Consider the following 20,818-nt stretch of genomic DNA (forward strand, 5'->3'; position numbering starts at 1 on the left):
CCTCTATCTGTGAGGAGAAGAAGAAGAAGAAAGATTCAGCAAAGAAAATGCACCTAGAAAAACAGCACAATGAGAAGCCAGCTTTCACACCCTAACTACACTTACTGTGAAGGTATAAGTCTGCCTAATGATCGAAATATGCTCGTTTGTTTGTCTGCCATCTGAATAAAAACATGTTCACTTATAGATAAATAATGCAGAATGCCAACAGGCTCTTACAGCATGTCTCTAAATTCAGTAATCTCTTCAATGAGCACCTCCCAACCCCTGTTTTACTCTGTGAGAGGCTTAATACAGACATAATCCTGCTTTTTGTCGTCTCAAGTACAGATTCAGCCTTGAATGCTTAACTGGATCGTCTTTATTTTTTTTTAGGGGTACATCGTAGCTAAACAATGCTTTTTGAAATCCCTGTCTATTAAGATAATGTAAACGTAAGAGAAGATAAAGCTGTTTAACAAAAAATGATGAAAAGGCAGCTTTTGGCGTAAACTGGCGTAAAATCCACTCCTTGTGAATGATCCGCTTCGCGCTGTTCACAGCCACAAACTGGACGAAAAAACCTCCAACACACAGCCATGATAATTATAGACCTTCTTCATCGAAACACAAAGAGGTCAACAACAGAGCTGTCATGTTAAATACCAACAAATCAAAACAAAATTGAGCACCATTCCTCTCTTAAGTGGAGAAACTGACTTCCAGCTGATCAATGAGAAAATAGACAATCAAATACACAATTCTTTGTTTGAAAAAAAAAAAAATTCATTCAAACCAGCATTTCCCTCTCAACAATATAACTTTGTTCCTCCTCACTGTAATGTTTACAACAAAAAACATCCCCAGTAAATGAGAGACAAGAGCTCAGAGGGAGAAACTGATCTTACTGACTTCGTCTAAATCGAAGAGATTTGCCACAACTGATGGAGCGAGACAGCAACAAGTCTGTCAGGAGACATGGCTGCAACATCCTCAGGCAAACCTTAAAGCTCTTTTGTGACCACAGCCAGTACAGCGTGTGCAATAGGTATGGATTCATTGTTGTCCCACAATAGAGGGCTGAGGTTTATGTTTCACGCCTCTGTGTTGAAGCAGCAGAGGCATCTCAGAGGATGGCAAACAAGAAAAATACTCCTCAAATCTACATTGGGATTTCTTGAATAACTGTAAAGTAAAGAAAGAGATGTCCTACTTTTTGTTGTATTTTTAGAACAAAAGGTGCAGACATCAAAGGGGTCTCTATGGTTTTACTTCTGTGTTGCAACATTTGAAAGACATGATCATTTTTAAAGAACGTATTGAATTAAGCTACACAAAACACAGCAAACAACAAAGGTTAACTCAAACATTGTCGTATTCTTCCCATTAATTTGGTGCTATTTCGAGTCACAGCAACTTGCCTTTGCATTCTTAAACAAAGTAAAACAACGACAAAACAAATCCACAAACAACCAAAGGCATCAGCATCGAGATCAGCCAGCCTCATGGGTTTCCTTGTTGGCACAATCAGCCCCTCAGCATCACTACAAGGTGCATCTGACAGAGTGCTCGCCTGCCATTATCAGCAGCAAACCTTCCCTACGCGTCACGTAACTGAAGCTATAGACGTGTCTTTTTGAGACAGAGGCAGCTGTGGATGTTTGCGGGACTCGATGCTGCTTCTTGCTAGTGGAGGATTTCAGCACCTCGACAAAAGGAACAGCTCCCCGTGAATCCCACTGAATGGGGGGAAAAACTCACCTCCGAGCGCGCACACAGAGGTGTAAACAAGCAAGAGGAGCCTCGGAGGGCTACATCCTGAGAGTCGGCGCTCCAGCTGCCACATCGTTAAAAGCCAAAATCCTCAGTGAAGGGGCTCCAGCCCGGGTGTAGTTCTCCGTCGTTGTGCTGGTCTACATTTTTTCAGGGTTTTTTTTTTTTTTTGCCAACAACCAGCTGTTTGTGCATGACGTAATTTAGACGACGACCACGCAGCTCCTCCCCTTTGGCTTTGATTTGACAACCTCAATATGTCGGCTGGTTTCATTGGACCTCCGGCCCCGTCAGTCCGCGGACGCTGCACACGTAGATTGCACCACAAGGCTCCGTCACTTTGAGGTCCGAGCCACCAAACGACACGCGTACAGAGGCTGCAGCTGCACCCCCCCTCAGGGTCCACAACCAGGACCCGGGACAGATGAGATGCAGGGGAAATGAGAGCATCTGACATGATCTGCTCTGATCTCTGATACACAAGTGCGCACAGAGAGATAGGACTGCTTATCTGCATTGCAGTGTGATTCATGTGCTCCAAAACTGATAACCTACTTGTTCCCACCAAGATTTCTATCATGAAGCGTTTTCTCAGTGTTATCACTACCTAGGCTATATAACCATCGAGTTGCTTTTTTTTTAACAGTTTGAACATCACATTTAAAGCAGTTACTCCCATACTTGTAAAAATGTCTGATAAATGACAATAGACATGATATTGTATTCATGCATGTTTGACAAGCCTGCAACAGAAAATGATTCATGACCTCTGTGTGAACTCTCAGTCTGCAGTTGATTTACGTTTGTTATATTTTGTTCTTGTTTGATTGACAGCAGGTTTACAAAGGGGTTTACTCAAAGTGTATGCCAATCTATAATGTAGATAATAAGAAATGAAATCTTTTTGCTCAGTAATGCTGACCATCTCACTCCCTTTGACATGCAAAGTTGAGGGTCTGGGGACTAAACAGATAATCTTCCAAATAAGGGACACACCGCTTTATAACCTCTGTTAAAGAAGCCAGTTGTACAAATGAATGATAAAATGTGTCCCTATATCTGTTGTTCAAACAATGCTTTACGGTCTTTTTTTTTGTATTTTGTCATCCACATTAAATATTCACATCTACTGGGGATCATCGGTTACATATTAGTCATAATGATTATGGACTGCACATACTGTATGAATTCAATTGCATTGATTTATAAATTTACACACACACACACACACACACACACACACACACACACACACACACACACACACACACACACACACACACACACACACACACACACACACACACACACACACACACACACACACACACACACACACACACACACACACACACACACACACACTGGTCAAAGTGTGCTACCTCTGAACCACAGCAGAAACTGTGGAACCTAATAAAAATGAATGCTAACTGCCCCATGTACTGATAATTAGTATCGTAAAAACAATTTACACAAAAACCCTGCTTTTTGCTTTTCCGGCATGATTAAAATTAAAAAACACAAAGCATCTACAGTAATAGCCTTTTGATGAAATTAATGAACACAAACAGATATCTTCAGGATCACTCACAATGTGCCTTGTGCTCAGCACCGTCTGTCCTTCTATCTTAACACACGAGGGCTGAATTACTAAACATGTTCAGCACATGGCTTTATCAGATCTTTTGCTCAACAAAAATACTTCAGATATCTACAGGACTTTGAACGTGTTCAGCTGGTGACAAAAATCTCATTTGGGAGGCAAAAGTGAATTTTGCACAAAGCTCTGTATCAGCCAATAATCCACTTCCCTCCAGGTCCTGGACATTAAGACTGACCCAAATTCTCAGTGGTGATTATTTTTAGGCTCAACATGAGTCATAACTGTCCAAGCAGATCTGTCAGATAGTGAATGAGCTTCTGAGTCAGGTTGGCTATTATTTATTAGACATTAATGAATCATTAAACTGAAACATTGTCTTAAAGGGGGGGGGGGGGGGGTAAAGATCCGTGTTTTCAGTGACTTCTAACAAAAGACAATGTGAGGTTTCGGAGAGTTAGGCATGAGACGGGTTTTTCAGCTACAATGAAAAAAATGAAGACAAAAAATCCTCTTCCAATCGTCATATAAGTTAGATCCATTTCTGTAAGATATTCATGCACGTCAGAAAAGTTTATTCAAATAAAAATGATCAATTTTAATCTAAAAACAAACTGATTTTAGTTAAGCTGCAGTAAAAATCCTACCTGGTAAAATATGAGGAGCACTAATCCAATCCAATCAAATCCACTTTATTTGTACAGCACATTTAAACAACAAAAATGTCTCCAAAGTGCTGTACATATGATAATAAAAACAATTCAACAAAAAATTAAACAGCTACATTCCTGTTATTTTCTAAGTGGATGTGGATCAGAAAAACATCCTTTGTTGTGTCTTTGTAACAAAGGGAATAACAGACATTCTCTTGGCAGCAGTTGAAGTTTTATTAAAAGTTGTAAAGATTGCCAAATCCCCTGATCCCACGACCCACGCATCGCAACCCAAGGTGTTCTGCTGGCAGCAATAGTCAGCTAAGCTAGAATGCACTTTCACAGTGTCTTTCTCTTATGTCCTTTTTAGCTGCAGACACAATCTGTCTCCATATGAGAAGCACAGCACTGGAACAACACGGACAGAACTGGATTTCTGACAGGAACAGTCTTTTTTGTGTCAGGTTTTACACATTTCATTGTGGAATTAATTAAATTAATTTGATTTCTTTTTTAATTGGACCTCTGCTTCCACTTAAGGGGTCAGAGACAGTCCGTTTGGCTGCACATAGCTGTTAATGCGAGTGTCTGGCAACAATTGCCAAATACTTTTTAATCCAGTGAACGCAGGGGATGGTCGTCATCCTCCAGGTCGCAACGCGTTCAGAGCTTCAGAGCCAAAAATACTTGACATCAAATGAAAAGGTTGCCAGATATTCTATCCAGACAAAAGGACAAGCTCACCCTTCTGTAAAAGGACACCTGGAAGCAGCCCAGAGTGTGATCATTACAGCAATTAAGAGCAATCTTTGTCAGCGAGAAAGTCTGGATCAGGTTTTACGAGAGCGAGCCGAAGCATAACTCATCACAGAGAGCTGATTGATCAACATGTTGCATTTCCATCTCCGCCTTTTCTCACCATGCTAAACTTTTCAAAATCATTAGATCTCAGAATCTCTGGGAGATTTCACACACTTCAATGAAATGTGAACTTTTAAAACGACTTCCTGCAATTTTGGTAATGCCTCCCACGTTGACATTTGGAGGAAGAAGATGAAGGCAAAACCAGCAAACGGTTTGAAAAACGGGTGTTAGGAGGATGTGTGTGCGTGTGTGAGTGAGTGAGTGGGTGGTGCACACAAACATGCACATCACAGACAGAGTTATTTCTGCTCTCCCTAAGGTGAGGCTCTCCACCAGCTGCACGGTCATACATAGAACGGCATGAAGAGCTCCAGTTAAGCATTTTAACTTCATGAGGACATTCAAAAATTCAAATCCACTGCTGCTCTTAATCCTCGGCCCTCCTAAGTCCTACGGAGGAAGAAGTGTAACTTGTAACCAGAGTGAACACAGATGGTCTATACTCTGTGAGCATACTGTCTACGTGCAACATGTTCTGTTAAAGAGCTCAACTGAAAAAGCCCAAAATTTGAAGAGGAAGACATGCAGAGAAAGGAGTGAAGAGTGGCCAGCTGGTGAAGTTAAGCACTTTTTCCTCTCTGGCTCAGCGTCGGTACACATCACACTCTGTCTGCAGCATGCCATGAATTAGACTACATCCCATTCCCACCTGCTTGAACTAAATACACTGCATATAATATGTATACTTCAAACATTTAAAGCAAACAGCAGACTGCCTCAAAGGACAAAATGAAACCTACCATTTTCACTAGATTGGACTTAAAGTGTGCACAGAGAAATGATCGCAGTGAGCTTTCACACATTCACAAAACTTATTTTCTAAAGATTTTGCTCAAACTGCTTCACTATTACCTGTGTCTCTACCACCCATTTGGACTGTAGTGGATAACTGTAGTGGATAACTGTAGCCCAACAGTGCCCCCCCCCTTCTCCTTATCAAAGTCTTTTGTCTGTGACATTTCTTTGTCAGGTAATGTTGGGAGAACTCGTGAAAGAAGACAAAGTAAGCACTTGTATTTTTTCACACTTTTATAATTTTCCATATACAGTATTTGATTTAAAAAAATCATCAAACATGAAAGGGAAACAGTTCAGTACAGTTTGCATTTACACTGGAGGAGTAACAGTTAAGGCACAACGTTTATGTGGAAACAGCACACCATCCAATCACGTGGATCTAATGTTGTGTCAGCCTACTTTAGTGAGGTTTTTTTTTTTTTGCTCTTAATTAGTTTAGTAAAAACTACTGAAAGTACTAAACAGGTCCGTCTCTGACAGGCAGGTTTAAACTCACACCTGTGCAGTACATGCTAAAGGAGCACTACATCCGGAACACTCCAAACCGTGTCTTCGTCGTTGGTGCATTCAGCGCTGCACTCAGGCTCAGTCCCAAAACCAGTCGAGTATCAGCAGGATCGATAATCCCGTCATCCCACAGTCTGTTAAAAATAAATAAAAGCACATTACACTTCTTCTTGTAGCACCTGTGAAAGTTTGTGATCTGGATTTCGTGTTCCTGCCTCAGAATAACATCCTCGCTTATCTACTAGATTTAAAGCACTTGCAGAGGGGTTAAAGAAGGGATTTTCTTCCTTCATATTTGCAGCACAATTTATCCTGAGTAAACTTCTGTTTAGCTCGACAGTCTAACAGTCTTCCCCATGTCAGTAGCTGCATTTCCTGTGTGCACAGTCTCTTAGCCTTTATACACTAATGCACAAAAGTTATTGAAAATGTCCGGGTCATCATCTGCACGTGTGAACACAAACTGCCCCAACTTTTCACCCTCTCTTAACTGGCCTCCAACTTTTCCTACCAGCCCCAAGTGAGAGAAGTCGAGGGTAGCAGGAAACGTTTGCCACGAGCCAGTGGGTGTGGAGGATGATGTTTATATTATTGCAGCTGTGAGGGACATGTGGGAAGGAGCAACTCAGGAAGATTCTAGAGGCAGACTGGGAATCTTGATTGAGGTCATATTAAGTAAGAAATTCAATTCAATGAAAACAAATGCAAATAATATGGTATCATGTATAGGCTATTTATTGCTAATGTTTCATGTTCTATGTAGGCCAGGACACTTCTGTGACAATGTGACGTCCTACCTGCCAAAGTACAAACTGGTATATACAATCTGCCTCATTTTAAGAATTTAATCACTAAACAGCCCTCTCACGCAAACCTTGCATTACCCTCGTTACAATTAACTCCTTTTTAAAAAAAAAAAAAATCCCAACATTAGGTGTGTGTACTGCTCGTCATAAAATAGCACACAGGCCTGAACGGAAAGCAGAGCTCTCTCAGTTTAACTGAACATCAATAAGACATCACACACTGAAACCACTCCACTGGCCCTTCCAAGCATGAAGATTGTTTGTTTGCGGTCCTCGGTTCTTGGAAAAGCAGGATCACATGGTGTATTGAAAAATGAATTATAAGTCAAGGCTGCAGGCGTCACATTTTCAAAACTCACAGTCGTGATGTTCAGGAAGTGAGCCATTTTCTCACAAAGCCGTCTGAGACACGCAGTGCCATGAGTCATCGCAAAAGCTCACCTGGCACTCGAGAAGTACGGACTGCCTTCCTCTTCAAACCGCCGCACTATCGGCGCCTTCATGGCCGCCTCTTGTTCGGCCGTGAACTGTAGAATAAGTTGTTAAAACAGAAGAGCTGACATTGAATGTTTGCCAAAAGCTGAAGCAATGCATTCATGTTCAATCAAACACGGATGTAGGCACTGAGGACTTTTACTAAATGAATGATAAAAGAGGTCTGAACTTCACAAGAGAAGACAATATTATAACCTTCATAAAGTTTGGCTCCACTGCAGCTGGGCGGCATCAGTCAGCATTAGCTTTATCTTAAGAGTATTTGATCCAATCAAATGAAAGATTGGATTTAAATCCGTCTTGTAACCCTCGTCTCCCTTCAATTTATCTCAGAAACACATCACATTACAGAGGATGAATAACTCTTATAGCTGGTTTACTGTCACTTTTAATTCTGTCACCAGTTCTTCTATTGGCAGAATAAATCAGAAATAATAGGACTTATCAACAATTTAATTCAGTTGAGGTTTTTGTCTTTGACTATTTTTAGGTTCTTATCAAATTTGTTAAAAACAATTTTTCCTAAGTCAATTTTTCCTAAGTCATCTGATGGCTACTTATGGCGAAGTTCACTCTGAAGCTCTTAACAGCTTTATCTTTTAATATTATGTATTAGTGCCTCTTCATTTTGTCCAGATATAAACAAAACAAATATCTATACCTTTAGCAGAAAAGCTGTTTTAAGCTGTTGCTGTGCAGCAGGAAGCTGATGATAAATGGGAGTCATTACCTCCTTTCCTTCGCGAGCCTTCTGATCCTTGGTGATGGTGGCCAGGACGGTGGCTGCCTGTTCACCGCCCATAACCGAGATACGGGAATTTGGCCACATGTAGAGGAAACGAGGGCTGGGAGGAGAAAATTAAAGACACTGTGAGGAACTTTGCTGATTCTGTCGTGTACATCTGTCAGTAGTGTTCTGTGAAATCTGCTGTCTTTAAGCAGTCAAACGCTCGCTAACCCTTTACAGAGTTCGGTTCCTCAACAGCACCATAACAAAGGTATGTTACTTCACATTGCATTACGGCGTTGGAAAATCGCAGGAGGCATGGAGCATCGAACACACACACACACACACACACACAAACACACACCCTCAGACACACACACACACACACACACACACACACACAGCGCTGTTCTAGCTATCTGGCTCCGACGTGATGCCTCTAGTACTAACTCTGAAGGGCTGATCAGGAACTACTTCCCCCTGCCATTCTGCCACTGTGCATTACACATTGCATTGAGATGCAAATACATAAATGATAGAAAAGGTTAGCATTTAAATTAACGCAACAAGGACAATTAAAGTGAGCCCGGTCTTCACAGCTGGGGGGCGGGGGTTCTGTCAGGGTAGCCCCAGGATGGATGGAGCTAGATTAAGGTTAAGTGAGCGCTGTGACTAACCCACCCTCTTTAAAACATCAATCATCTGCTCTTTGGACCATCGGGAAGGTGGGAGTTACAAAACCCACCGGAGAGACTCAACCTATCCCGGTGTTTCAGGACCGAATAAATCAAGCTCGACTTTAGAGAAGACAGTAGGGTGATGGTTTTGCCAGCTTTGCCTCCAGGCTTCCTGAGGCTGCTCTCTCCGACCCCCCGCTATGGAGCTAGACGTCTAACAAAGACGGAGGAAGAGGATTTATTATCACACCACATAACAATAAAAACCTGTCGTACCCAAGTGTCTACTGTAAAAAAACTACAACTTCAGAACATGAAGAAAACCTCAAACAACTCTGAGAAATGGTGTCTGATGAGCACATGGCTCTGCTAGCCGAGTAGCTAACAGTAATGTCAACTTTTGCATTTTTTCACATCATACATTTTTAAGTTCTATTCTATTTATTTGTAATCGCGCCTTATATTTTACTTTCTTGCTAGTTCTGCTGTATTTCCTTATTTATTCATCATTTTTATTATCGTTAATTGTTTCGCACCAGAACAAAGGTGAGTAACAGCAATTCACACACACACACACACACACACACACACACACACACACACACACACACACACACACACACACACACACACACACACACACACACACACACACACACACACACACACACACGTTTGACCTATTGGAATTTTATGAGTAAATGCTGACCCCTCGTTCTCTACATGTATGCAAATTGATGGAAAACAGAAAGGAGAAGAGCTGAAGAGGAGACATGAGAAAAGTTTAATTCAATTCAATCCTTCATTCTGTCAGCAGAGTCGAGTTGAGCTGACTTTTGTTTCTAATTAAAATGGATGCTGTTGTTATAAAATATGTTTTCAGAACAGAAAAGGTTCCAAAGGGAATTTTTCCCTGAGATATAAAAAGGTCACAGTCATGTGCAATTTATTCGGAATACTTTTAATTACGCAAGAACAACTAAGACACAGCTAATGATCTTCATAGTAATACAAGAGGTGTCTACTTGACATGCGGTCTCCGTATTCAACACAGAGCCCTCATTAACGTCCTCGTACCTGTACGCTCTGCCGCACATGCCGTAGTTTCCTGCGCCGTACGAGCCGCCAATGATGACTGTGATTTTGGGGACGTTGGCACAAGCAACTGCAGTTACCATCTTGGCTCCATCTTTGGCAATTCCTCCTGCTTCATACTCTCTGCCCACCATGAAGCCTGAGACGGAGCGGTGAGGGGGGAGAGAAGGCAAACAGAAACAGAGCTCAGCGCGTTATTATCTTAAGAGTCGCACTGGGTCAACAAAGTGGGTCTTTGTTCGCTCATATTCAGGTGTCGTGCGTCACGTCATACTGGTATGTTATCGTGTGAGCAGTGAAATGGTGTAAAATACGCTGTAAAGAAGGAGCCATTAAAAGCAACAGCACTGCGTGTTGTTTGTAGTTGTTTAGTGTTAAATAATAATAAATACAAGCGCTCTAATGATATTGGATTTTTTGAAACAGATACAAATGATTGATATGGAGGCAGATACAGTGAATTATAGAGGTGGAAAAATTGGATGTTGCACCTAGTTTAGAAAGCTATAGCTCAGTGAGGCCTCTAGCTTTCTGAACCAGACGGCTTTGTTCTTTCTAGTTTTATACAAGAATACAAACGTTTTTCACATGGTCAACCACTTCCACATCAGATTTATGTCTCTATGCTGATGCTCTGCAGAGAGCTTTTAGTGCAGTGGTTCTTCATTATTTTCTGTCATACTCCTGTCAGAATCTGCTCTATACCGAAGGTCCCCCATGCCCCCAATGTGAATGTGAAGAGGGCACTGACAGCATTGTATTCTGCATCACACGTTTTGAGAAACATCTGGACACATACTGACGTGACTGTGACAAGCTTATGTCTTCCCTGCATACACAAGTCCGCCTCTGATAAATACCCTCTCACTGTTACACTGAAGTGATTAAATGATGGCAAGAGCAACATGTAAACACATTTAAACAAAAACATTGAATATCGCAAATCCCCAAACACAAGATATTAGAAATTCACACTGACCTGTAATGTTCTGGAGGAAAATAAGTGGAATGTTTCGTTGGCAGCATAACTCGATGAAATGGGTCCCCTGGAAGGAAATGGAAATATTCAGTGAATCTGTCATATTTCAACAGCTATAGAGATACAGCCTGGAGGATAAAACACAGACATGTACGAACACTACGGGGGGAAATGATGGGACGAGAATAACTTCTATTTGTGGACGTGGACAGGGTAATGTGCTACTTCTGTCAAGATATAAACATGTAAGGCAGACAATGATCAAAGCACACAGGTTGAACTGCTCAGGGTACGAGTGTCTGGACTGTTGCACTCAAACAAATAATGTCGAGATCCCATCGGCTGTTTGTGCTTTTAGAGGACACTCTCTCAAACTTTGCATAAAAACTTAGAAACAGTCAACAAGACCATTCATTGAAAACTAGCTTGATTTTGAAAGTCGCATTCCCTCAGCGCTTCGTCTACACCCACCCCCTCCCCCTCTGTGCTTCCTCAAAAGCCATGCCCCTCACTCACATGCACGGGCGCCGGTGCTCCAGAAGGGGAACTCAGCTCATCGCTTGCATTATGTCGAAACTACGTCGTCTCACGTCTCATTCAGTGGTAAATAAATACTAAACTTGATCATAAAACGTGTTTAAAAAAAAGAAGAAGAAGAAGAAGAAGAAGAAGAAGAAGAAAAAAAGGCCAACAACTGACTCACAGTTGAAACTCAACAAGGGGTAGAGAACGAGCAGGAAGGCGCGACAGGTTCAGTAGATTGGTACATCGTGGCAGACATCGGTCGAAGTTTTTTGCAGGCTTACAACTGCTACAGATGACAGAGTTTTTGGGCTCCTCTTTCAGAAGACTTGAATTATTAATTACTGTCAGGACCTAAAGACAATTTCAACCACAATCTTAAAAAGTATCTCTGGAGGAAATTACCAACCCTGCCTTTAATGTTTTTTTTTTTTGAGCAGCTGGACTCACCTAAGAGACCAGACCGCAAAGAAATAAATCAAATTGGAAGAAAGACCATTAGACCTCACTCCGGCTTTTATATTCATTAGATTTGATTTTGAATACGAAGGAGCTAAATGGCCTGCAGCCCTGCCATGAGGAAAAAAAAGAAAAGAAAAAAAAAAGCATACTCCACGACAGAAAGCAGCCAAAGCTGTTGCAAAGAAAAATAGGCACAAACCCTGTGCTCTGTGTGGAGTCATCTCATTTCCATATACTTTGTATTGCTGAATTACTCAGGTGTTTTCCTCATTGTAGCAGTTAAGTCTGCTGGCTTTCTCTCTACGTGCAGCACCCTGCCATGCATTAGAAAGCTCAAACAGAAGTTGGAGACATTGTGTCAGACGGCTGTTTATTGGAAGCTGTCGGGAGGTGAGAAATGATGCATCTGTTCACTTCCATGTTAATGCACAACAACAGGAATCTAATCTTCTCTCCGTTCCCTTTCCTTTTGGCTGACACAAATACCTGGGGAAGAGCTTTTTCAAGTTACCAGCTATTTTTTAAGTGGCGATGACGTGTCACAATAACACATCTGAAGAAGCAGGTGATGGATTGATTTTTCTTTGAAATAATCTTCAAGCACGTCTGCTGCTCATCTCCGTCTGCGTCAGTCCCTTTACAGAGTCGTTTCACTGATGAGATATCAATGTTCATACTGTAACATTGAGACCTTGAACAAATGAATCACAGCAACCCTTTTCTCTCCAGGCCAAGCATGTGATCTAATTCAAAATGTGTTTGAAAAATGTATTAGTCCGTGATCAAAAATTCTGCTCCTCATTTTTCTAAGCCTGTGTAAAGTTCAGCTCTGTTCACGGCAGATTGCCTCGCAAATTAAGTGAATTACATTGAATGAACGTCAAGATTGTCTCTCGTTCATGGTTTCCAAATGCTACGTTATTACAATGCCATTCATCAGAGACGGCCCTGACAAGCGCAATTTAAAAGCTGATTGTACGAGAGCACCTTGAATGTAGAAGGTCAGTAATAACCACGTCCAAAGACTAAAGCTCCCTCATGAGGGAAATATTGGTTGCCAGTGTTGCAGGCAGCAAATCTCTGAGGAGAACAATTTGTGAAGCGCTTCAGTAAAGTGCTTTAGTCCTTGACATCTAGGGAGACATATTGCCAGTACAATGCTTACTGCTGAATATTTAACATGACTGTGATGCTTAGCACTGTACTCTTCACACAGCAGTTGCCTGCCTGTTATAGTTTTCATTTTGTACTGATTATGGATACATGCTTGCGTTTATTTCACCACATCACACCTCAACTCTTCACTTCTGTATGACAGAGGCAGGTGCAGACAGAAATACCTGCTTTCTAATATGCACACGATAAAGTCTATAATATTCAAATAACTATTTCGACTTAAGTGGCACATATAACTAACATGCCATTTTGAAAGATGCATACTGCCCCCTACTGGACCAAAATGAGAAGACATTGGTGTTAGATAACTTGAATATTCAGCAACTCTTGTTAAAAGGCATCTAAGTGCAAATACATCAGTCATATCTTCTGTCCAAAGCCAACATTTTTAATTGGTGCCTACTTTGGCCGGTACCATCACGCCAATGTCATCGTTCATTCGTTGAAAAAAACTCCCTGCCTTCAGCCTAGTAATCCTCAGGTACTTGTGATATTTACCTTTTTAGCCGACTCTGAAAACAAGACTCCATTGTTGCCAATGATTCCGACGGGGTAACCAAATATTCTAGAAAATCCTGGTCAAAGACATGAAAATAACATTTTGAGGTTCAAAGATTTCATGAGAATAATACACGTAAGGGATGTCAAAATGGATAAAAATGTTACATGATGTACCTGTGACAAGTGTGTCTCCATAGAAAGCCTTGAACTCATCAAACTTACTGCCATCTACGATTCTGGCAATGACCTGCAAGCACAATACGTTTGTTTAGTAGAATTTCTTTCTCATATATTACAGGGTACGCACAGGTTTTTAAAGTCACAAAATAAAGACACGCTTTTCTTTTTTCTTGTCCAAAGTGATTACAACAGTGATTAACAACAGTGTGATTTGTTGTGGGGATGCTCCCGCCATCCTGGGAAGCATAAAAAATAAATAAAAAAAAAACTGATCACAAAAAAACCCCAATATAACAACAGGACGTTAGACTCGTTCATTGTGTTCATGGTCATCAACAAACAGCACCAAGTGATCGGTTGTTAATTGTGTTTAAACTCAGATGGAGATCTGTTATGGAGTTGTGATCATTTATTTATCCTGATGATTTTCAGTTATACAGGTCAAACATTTTATGGCTCCAGCGTCTAATATAAAAGGATTTTATGCTTTTCTTTGTCATTTTTAATAGGATACTACAGGTCTATAGATTGTGGGTTGGACCCCCCCAAAAAAGGGGGATAAGACACTTTATGTTTGAAAAAACTACGAGGAAATTGTAATTTCACAATTTTGTCAAATTAAAAATGTTCAATTTTCATAAAGAATTTCATTATCGTGAGTAGCAGCCCTCGTCTCTTCATATGAAATGTTAATATTGTGAACAGTATCATGTCAGCCGTCTGAAAATAACTTGATGTAGCTGAAGTGAGCAGAGGTCGCCCTGTGCTGTAAACCCCCTTTCCAGTAAAAAAGCTGTGCTGTCACAGTGAGCAGACAGTTGATGTCCATAATGAAGTGCCAATACTGTTGTACACTACAAACAGTCGTTCTGGCTCCTGGATTCACATCAGGGATCGAAGGCACAGGCCTCAAACCAAATGAAACATCTGGAAAGGTCTGCCAGAGAGGACAGAATGACTGATGTTGACTGTCTTTTATTGACTCAGCTCCTCAGAGAGAGAAAGAGACCTGACAGGTCAAAAGTATTTACAGAGCATTCTGAACCTGTAAAAGTAAGCTTTGTTTGTATCGTTCATAAATCTGACACATAAAACAGGGGTACAAAGTATGTTCATGTGTAAATGAACTCGTTTGTGATGTACTGTAATATATGAGAAATTATTGCTATACAGAAATTAAACACATTAAATACATTGTGAGGTCGAAAAAAGATGTGACCTTTTGACTGCTTGCTACTTGAATATTCTTCAGTTACAAATTCATTTTATTTAATACAGATTAAAGTGTCTTTTTTTTGCCACTTTGAGACGATAAACAGAAAACTGGACAAATACCTCTCTGACGTCGAAGTTACGTTTCAAGTTATCTCCGACGATGCCATAGAGTTCATCAGCAGGGTAGAGCGGGGCTTCGGTCGGTTCTGTAGTTACCTGAAAAAAAGAAAGAGAGTGTGCGTCAACAGGAACCACAAACTTCTTCTCTTCACTTGGACGATGTAAACGTGACAGTTGATGATCGTCACTGAACTGACGTCTATCTTCTTCCTGTAGTTGAGGCTTCTCACGGCCTTCCTTGCCAGATGGAGTGCGTGGTTATCGTCTAAAGCGTAGTGGTCCGTCACACCAGACTTTCTGTGAAAAAAGAACAAATGCCATTGTTTTTTAGATCATGAAAAAATAATATTATCAACTGTATTCAGAACTGTGCACTAACGTTGTCTGTTTATTGTGTTTTATACAGATCTATGAATCATAAAAACAGATGTGAAATAGTCTGTCAGGTCTTTGCTGGTCAATATGAGTTAATGTGGACTTCAAAAACATCCAACTTCTAACTTGTACAAATAACTATCCGTCCAAAGTGAAATCCTGATCCAAACTAATGTCTTGTCTTTGCCAACATATTCTGTACACAGGTCGAGCTAGAAATGTTGTCGTATTTGTACAGTATTTTGTGTAATCCTCCACATGTGGGCTGTGGTTAATGGTTTAGAACAAAACTTTTAGAAGTCACGTCTCTCCAAGAGTTCAGGCTTCAAACTCTTTATTTAAAGTAGAATAAAGTGTTGTTTCATACTTGCAGTGAAGGTCGGCACCACCGAGGTCCTCGGCAGAAACTTCTTCCCCAGTGGCGGCTTTAACCTGTGAATAAAACAAACGTAGTCTCTGACCTGCACCACGAATCACTTTACAATTAATGTGGGATGATGCAGATCAACTGTGATCTAGTGCTCGTTAATAACTGGACAGTTACGAGTGAAATGACTTCATCAAAAAGTATGTGTCCTTACTCGAGTTCACACTAACTAACACCCTGACTGGATTGTGGGCCAATATGAAGCTCTACACTTTTATGCTACACTCCTAAAGTTCAACTACAGCAAGTAACCAACCAATGGAGGTCCTCCAAGGAAAATGGTCCCCTGTTTCCGCACTATGATGCTCTCATCCGCCATGGCAGGAACATACGCTCCTCCAGCAGTACACGAGCCCATCACAACAGCAATCTGAAAGAAGGAGAACAGAAGTGAAATACAGGCTACTTATGACACCAGCAAAAAAACATAAAACTCTGAGCTCCTCTTAGTTCAGCAGCCAATAGAAGTTCATATTCAGTATGATTTTTACCTCCGGCTTTTCCTTAAAAAAAAGCTTTGTAAATAAAGATTTGAATTGCCAATGCAATTAACTCCACGTAACGTTCACAACTTGGACTTTAATTTGTAACACAGCAATCAAGAGGTAAGTCCAGGGGTAATAATGAATCTGCTTAAGATGAAAAGAAAAGGAGCCCGAGAATGTGCAGCCTTGAATAATGAACCTTTGTAATAATCAGGAGAGACAACATTAGCATGCATTCATGGGCTCTCAGTTTGTTGAATATATGCAGCAGTGTTTATCACTCCTGGGTCTCCTGAAGAGATGAGAGATCAAGACCTGACTTCCCTACAGCACCGATCAAACTTAACAGCTCTCACACGGACTGACTTGTTTTCAAAACACAAGGAGGTCTCTTCTTCAGAAGTCAAATGCAAGACTTTTTTTTGGTGGTTATTTTGCTGGGAGACAGTGGAAAAGATGAATAACCCACAACAGTGCAGTTCATTTCAATTTACTATCTCTGCTCTCTGCGGTATTATTTCTCAGACAGCCCTCTCAGTTTCTCAGAAGGGATCCATGAGTCAACCCAGAGTTACTGCAAATACAACAAATAAACCATCAAACCAAGGCTTCGGAAAGCGCTGACAAACAATGTGATAAATGGTGGCTGCATTAACTTTGGTGTAATCAATCAACTGAACAGCACCTGTGATATCCCCTCTGAAGACAGCCGGGCCTGGTTGTAGAAAATCCGTCCAAAGTGATCTCTGTCTGGAAAGACGTCTGCCTGTCTGGGTAGATTTGCTCCTCCAGAATCCACTAAAAGAAGCAAGAATCACAATATTTAGAGAGCTTAGCAACACTTTCTTTCCTTCTCTCCACCCCACCCTTTAAACCCAGGTGTCACACATATAGAAAACTCACCTAAATAAATGCATGGCAGGTGGTTCTGCTGGGCTATTTCCTGTGCACGAAGGTGTTTCTTCACTGTCACTGGGTAGTACGTTCCCCCTTTGACAGTAGCATCATTTGCAACAATCACACATTCCACCCTATGAGAGTGGGGGGGGAAAAAACAAATACTCAAGTCGGGTTCATTTGAATTTTAGCAAAGAGCTCATTCCACATCACGCACTCAGACATGAAGTGAACGCCTCACGCAGTTTATCGCGTCTTTTTTGCAGCCGATTAAGGAAATTTATTCAGCATTAAACGAAGCATAGAGACCGCTAACAGTCAAATAGTCTTTTGAAGGGCTTCAACGTGCCTTCAAATTAATGATTATTTTTATTGTAATTTGATAAGACAATCATTTCCTATTCTAATATATTCATGTTTAGTTGATGAAATGTCAGGAAACTAAAAAAAAACAGGCCTTCCGAGTTGATAAAGTTCATGTTACTCTCTTTAGAGACTCCCGAGCAGCAGCTTGAAGTGATTCAGTGTAACATGTTTAAAAGGCAGAAAAACACTTCCTGTTTAAGAGGCCGACTAAAACGAGTTCTGCTCCTGCATTCAAGTAAATAAAGACAACAGTGGTATCAAAACAGTGGACCTTACTTTACTGTCTATTGATCAATAGAAACATGAGTTTGTTAAAGAAGGCAGCTCTTCAACCTTTTGCCAATAGAGCTGCTTTAAACGATACATAAAACGTTTTTAAGCTCTCACACTGTGACATTATCATAAGATGGTGATTGAGCCACTAACCCCGAGACTCGACCGATCCCGGTTAGTATACCGCCTGCTGGCACTTCTTCTTTTCCATACAGCTCATACGCTGCAAACTGAGAGAATTCCAAAAAAGGAGTCCTGTGAAAAAAAAGAAAAGAAGGAGAAAAAAAACAACACACAGTTAAAATGTTTTCAAGTCGAGGAGAAAAAATGTGAAGGCTTACAAAATGAAAATATTGTTTCACTGCTTTATGTTTCATCATGAGAGTGTAAAGTGTAAAGTGATAGATTATGTTAAGGTTCCGCATTAAGTGTTCAGTGTAGATGGAAGTTTCTAAAGCCGCAAACATTTTAACTACCCACGCCATGCTCGGTGTAATGACACCCAGTCAAAGCTCTTTAAATCGTATGCATCTGGTCCGCAGGATATGAGTCGGCTAGCCTTGAAATTTTAAACCGTCAAAAACTCAAAAGGAATCAGAGTGATCTACCCTGGATCCAGCAGTCTGTCTATGCGCTCTCTAGGTAGCAGTTTCCCACGTGAGGTATGAAGTCTTCTCGCTTTCTCTCCTCCACCTGGATTAATACAAAATAAAATCAGTTGACTATCAGGCATCACTGTTAATGTTGTAATGTTGATTTTCTTTGCAGCTTGTGTCAGTAATGCCACTGTCAAAGCATCAAACTGTCACTAAAAGGTAAGGATGTAATCCTCTCCCCCCTTTAAACCTACCCAGTTTAATCTTCTCCGTGCGGCTCTTCAGCTCATCGATAAGAACGGTCATTCGCTCATAATTCTCCTGAAAAACATCAAAACATTAAGAATGTAACTTTAAAGTTAAGGTTATCTGCTGTTAAACGGGCTGATAGGAAAGCGTTAGTTAATGAGAACAACCATCTGGCAGTCTTGAAGGATTGATTCAACAACACACTAAGAGCAGTGAACGAACACTCAGACAGCACTCAGCGCTCACAATAACCTGCCACATAATCAAGTTTGTTTCATGTGCACAGCAGCCACCTACTGATAAACATGATATATTAAGACAATATAATGGTCCAATCATGGTTGGTGGTGAACTGTAGTTTTTTTTTTTTTTTTGTCCATCACAAAAATAAAAGTTGTGACTATAAGCAGAATACATGTTAAAGTCAACTCTTTGATCATTAAGCAGCAGAGCAGTGAATCATCCTCTTTGTATCCACCAATCTGCTTTTGTCAACACAAAATTAGAAGGTCAAGATCATTACTGTAATAACGCTGATTTAATATGAGACAGGATCACTTAATATGCATTATACTGATGTAATGTCAACAAGTGTCACTTCCAGCTGGTGTTATAGAAACTATAAAGTGCCAGTGGTGCCATCCAGTGACATATTTTGTTATTGCATCCTTCAACTTATTCCCAATGAGAACAAACGTATCAATAATAACAATAATGCCAAATAGGATAAGGCCGATTATACTTACATCAACTTAACAATCTTACATTTAAACTAAACACCTTTACACATTAGGAGAATAGCACGTACATGCATGTTCTTCTTTTACATTGTATTAACATAATAATAATGCATTGACGATAAGTACATAGTTACCAAATTGATCATTACAAAAAGTCGCACTTAAATCAGCCACAGGCCTGCAGGCTGCTTACCCATGTATACAGCTAGGATTCATCTGACATGGAAAATAAACATAAAGACAGAAAATAGCAGAGAGTCACGAATTGGCTCAAGACTGTATAAACTTACATGGAAAGTTCATAACTTGGTTGAACTGTTGAGTATTTCACTCTACCAGCACCTTGAAAAGCTGGAAGGTGAGACCATATATACATGTGTTTCTGAGATGATGTGGAGACCTTGACTGATGCTAGGTACAGTAAAAGCTCAAGGTTTTGACCTCCTATAGTCAATACATGGAAAAAGAATAATCTAGTAGCCTAATTGCAAGAAGCTGTTCTATAAACGCTCATAAACATCAGCTGACACACCTGTGATGTTACTCGTGCACCAGGTGTCTTAATTAATCTACTCAATTACACAGTAAACATTGACATTAGCAGCGACCAGAGGTGTTTTAAGATTAGCAATAGGCTAGCCTACCTGATATTCAGAAGACTGTTTATCCGGCTGAGAGCCGAGTCGAGCTACTTTATCAGCGTAGTAAGATCTTGTGGCAGCCGAAGGTAGATTCCTGCACCGTAATATCCACGGTCGGGCTATCTGTGAAAGCATTTTGATACTCTAGTTAGACAGGCAGTATGCTAGCTTGCAAGCTACCATAGCAGTCTTTTTCTTCTATGGTGAAAGGCAGTAGTTTTATGATCTGCAGCCCCATCTGCTGTTCAGTGGGGGGAAGTAAACCTTTCTAATTTTCTGAACCTGTTGAAAGCATAACTTGCAAATTAATATTTATTTACCTGAAACACTGTAAAATGTGATGTAGTTGAAAATCATCAGTCAAACATAACAGATGAAAACACTATTTTTTTTAAGACTTTAAGGTAGCCTATTCCTTAATCTGTTAGAGATGGATGAAACAAATATTACAGAGAGGAAAAGAACTGGAGAGGAGAAGTAAAAAAAAAAAAAACCTGTTATGACAAGTCAGCCAGGCCGAGAACCTTCGACCCAGGACAGAAACTCCTGGTGTTCCTACCTGGTGATAGAAGTGTGCTGG

General features: G+C 40.6%; 2 protein-coding genes across 3 annotated transcripts in view; both read right to left on the minus strand.

Annotated features, from left to right (window-relative positions):
- tmem8b (transmembrane protein 8B) overlaps positions 1–2,152 on the minus strand; it is a 38,096-nt gene extending 35,944 nt beyond the window's left edge. Inside the window, exon 1 of the mRNA XM_079338765.1 lies at positions 1,741–2,152. Within this exon, the coding sequence (XP_079194891.1) occupies positions 1,741–1,825 (85 nt within the window). The 5' untranslated portion in view covers positions 1,826–2,152. The remainder of the gene's footprint in view (positions 1–1,740) is intronic.
- Positions 2,153–5,940: 3,788 nt separating this feature from the next.
- mccc2 (methylcrotonyl-CoA carboxylase subunit 2) lies at positions 5,941–20,469 on the minus strand. 2 transcript variants are annotated; one of them, XM_079342813.1, is made up of 17 exons: positions 20,242–20,469; positions 18,863–18,929; positions 18,621–18,705; positions 18,166–18,267; positions 17,380–17,507; positions 17,162–17,274; positions 16,248–16,361; positions 15,932–15,996; positions 15,387–15,486; positions 15,190–15,285; positions 13,849–13,921; positions 13,672–13,748; positions 11,014–11,080; positions 10,017–10,173; positions 8,266–8,380; positions 7,482–7,567; positions 5,941–6,368 (listed from the first exon to the last, which is right to left on the minus strand). In XM_079342813.1, the coding sequence occupies exons 1-17, from the start codon at positions 20,371–20,373 to the stop codon at positions 6,251–6,253; spliced, it is 1,695 nt and encodes a 564-aa protein (XP_079198939.1). In that variant the 5' UTR covers positions 20,374–20,469; the 3' UTR covers positions 5,941–6,250. The 2 variants fall into 2 exon arrangements, with proteins under 2 accessions (XP_079198939.1, XP_079198940.1); XM_079342814.1 differs by lacking the exon at positions 20,242–20,469 and adding an exon at positions 19,888–19,909.
- Between the last annotated feature and the right edge of the window lie 349 nt (positions 20,470–20,818).

This window comes from Symphodus melops (assembly GCF_947650265.1).
Source record: "Symphodus melops genome assembly, chromosome: 1".
Classification (NCBI taxonomy): Eukaryota; Metazoa; Chordata; class Actinopteri; order Labriformes; family Labridae; genus Symphodus; species Symphodus melops.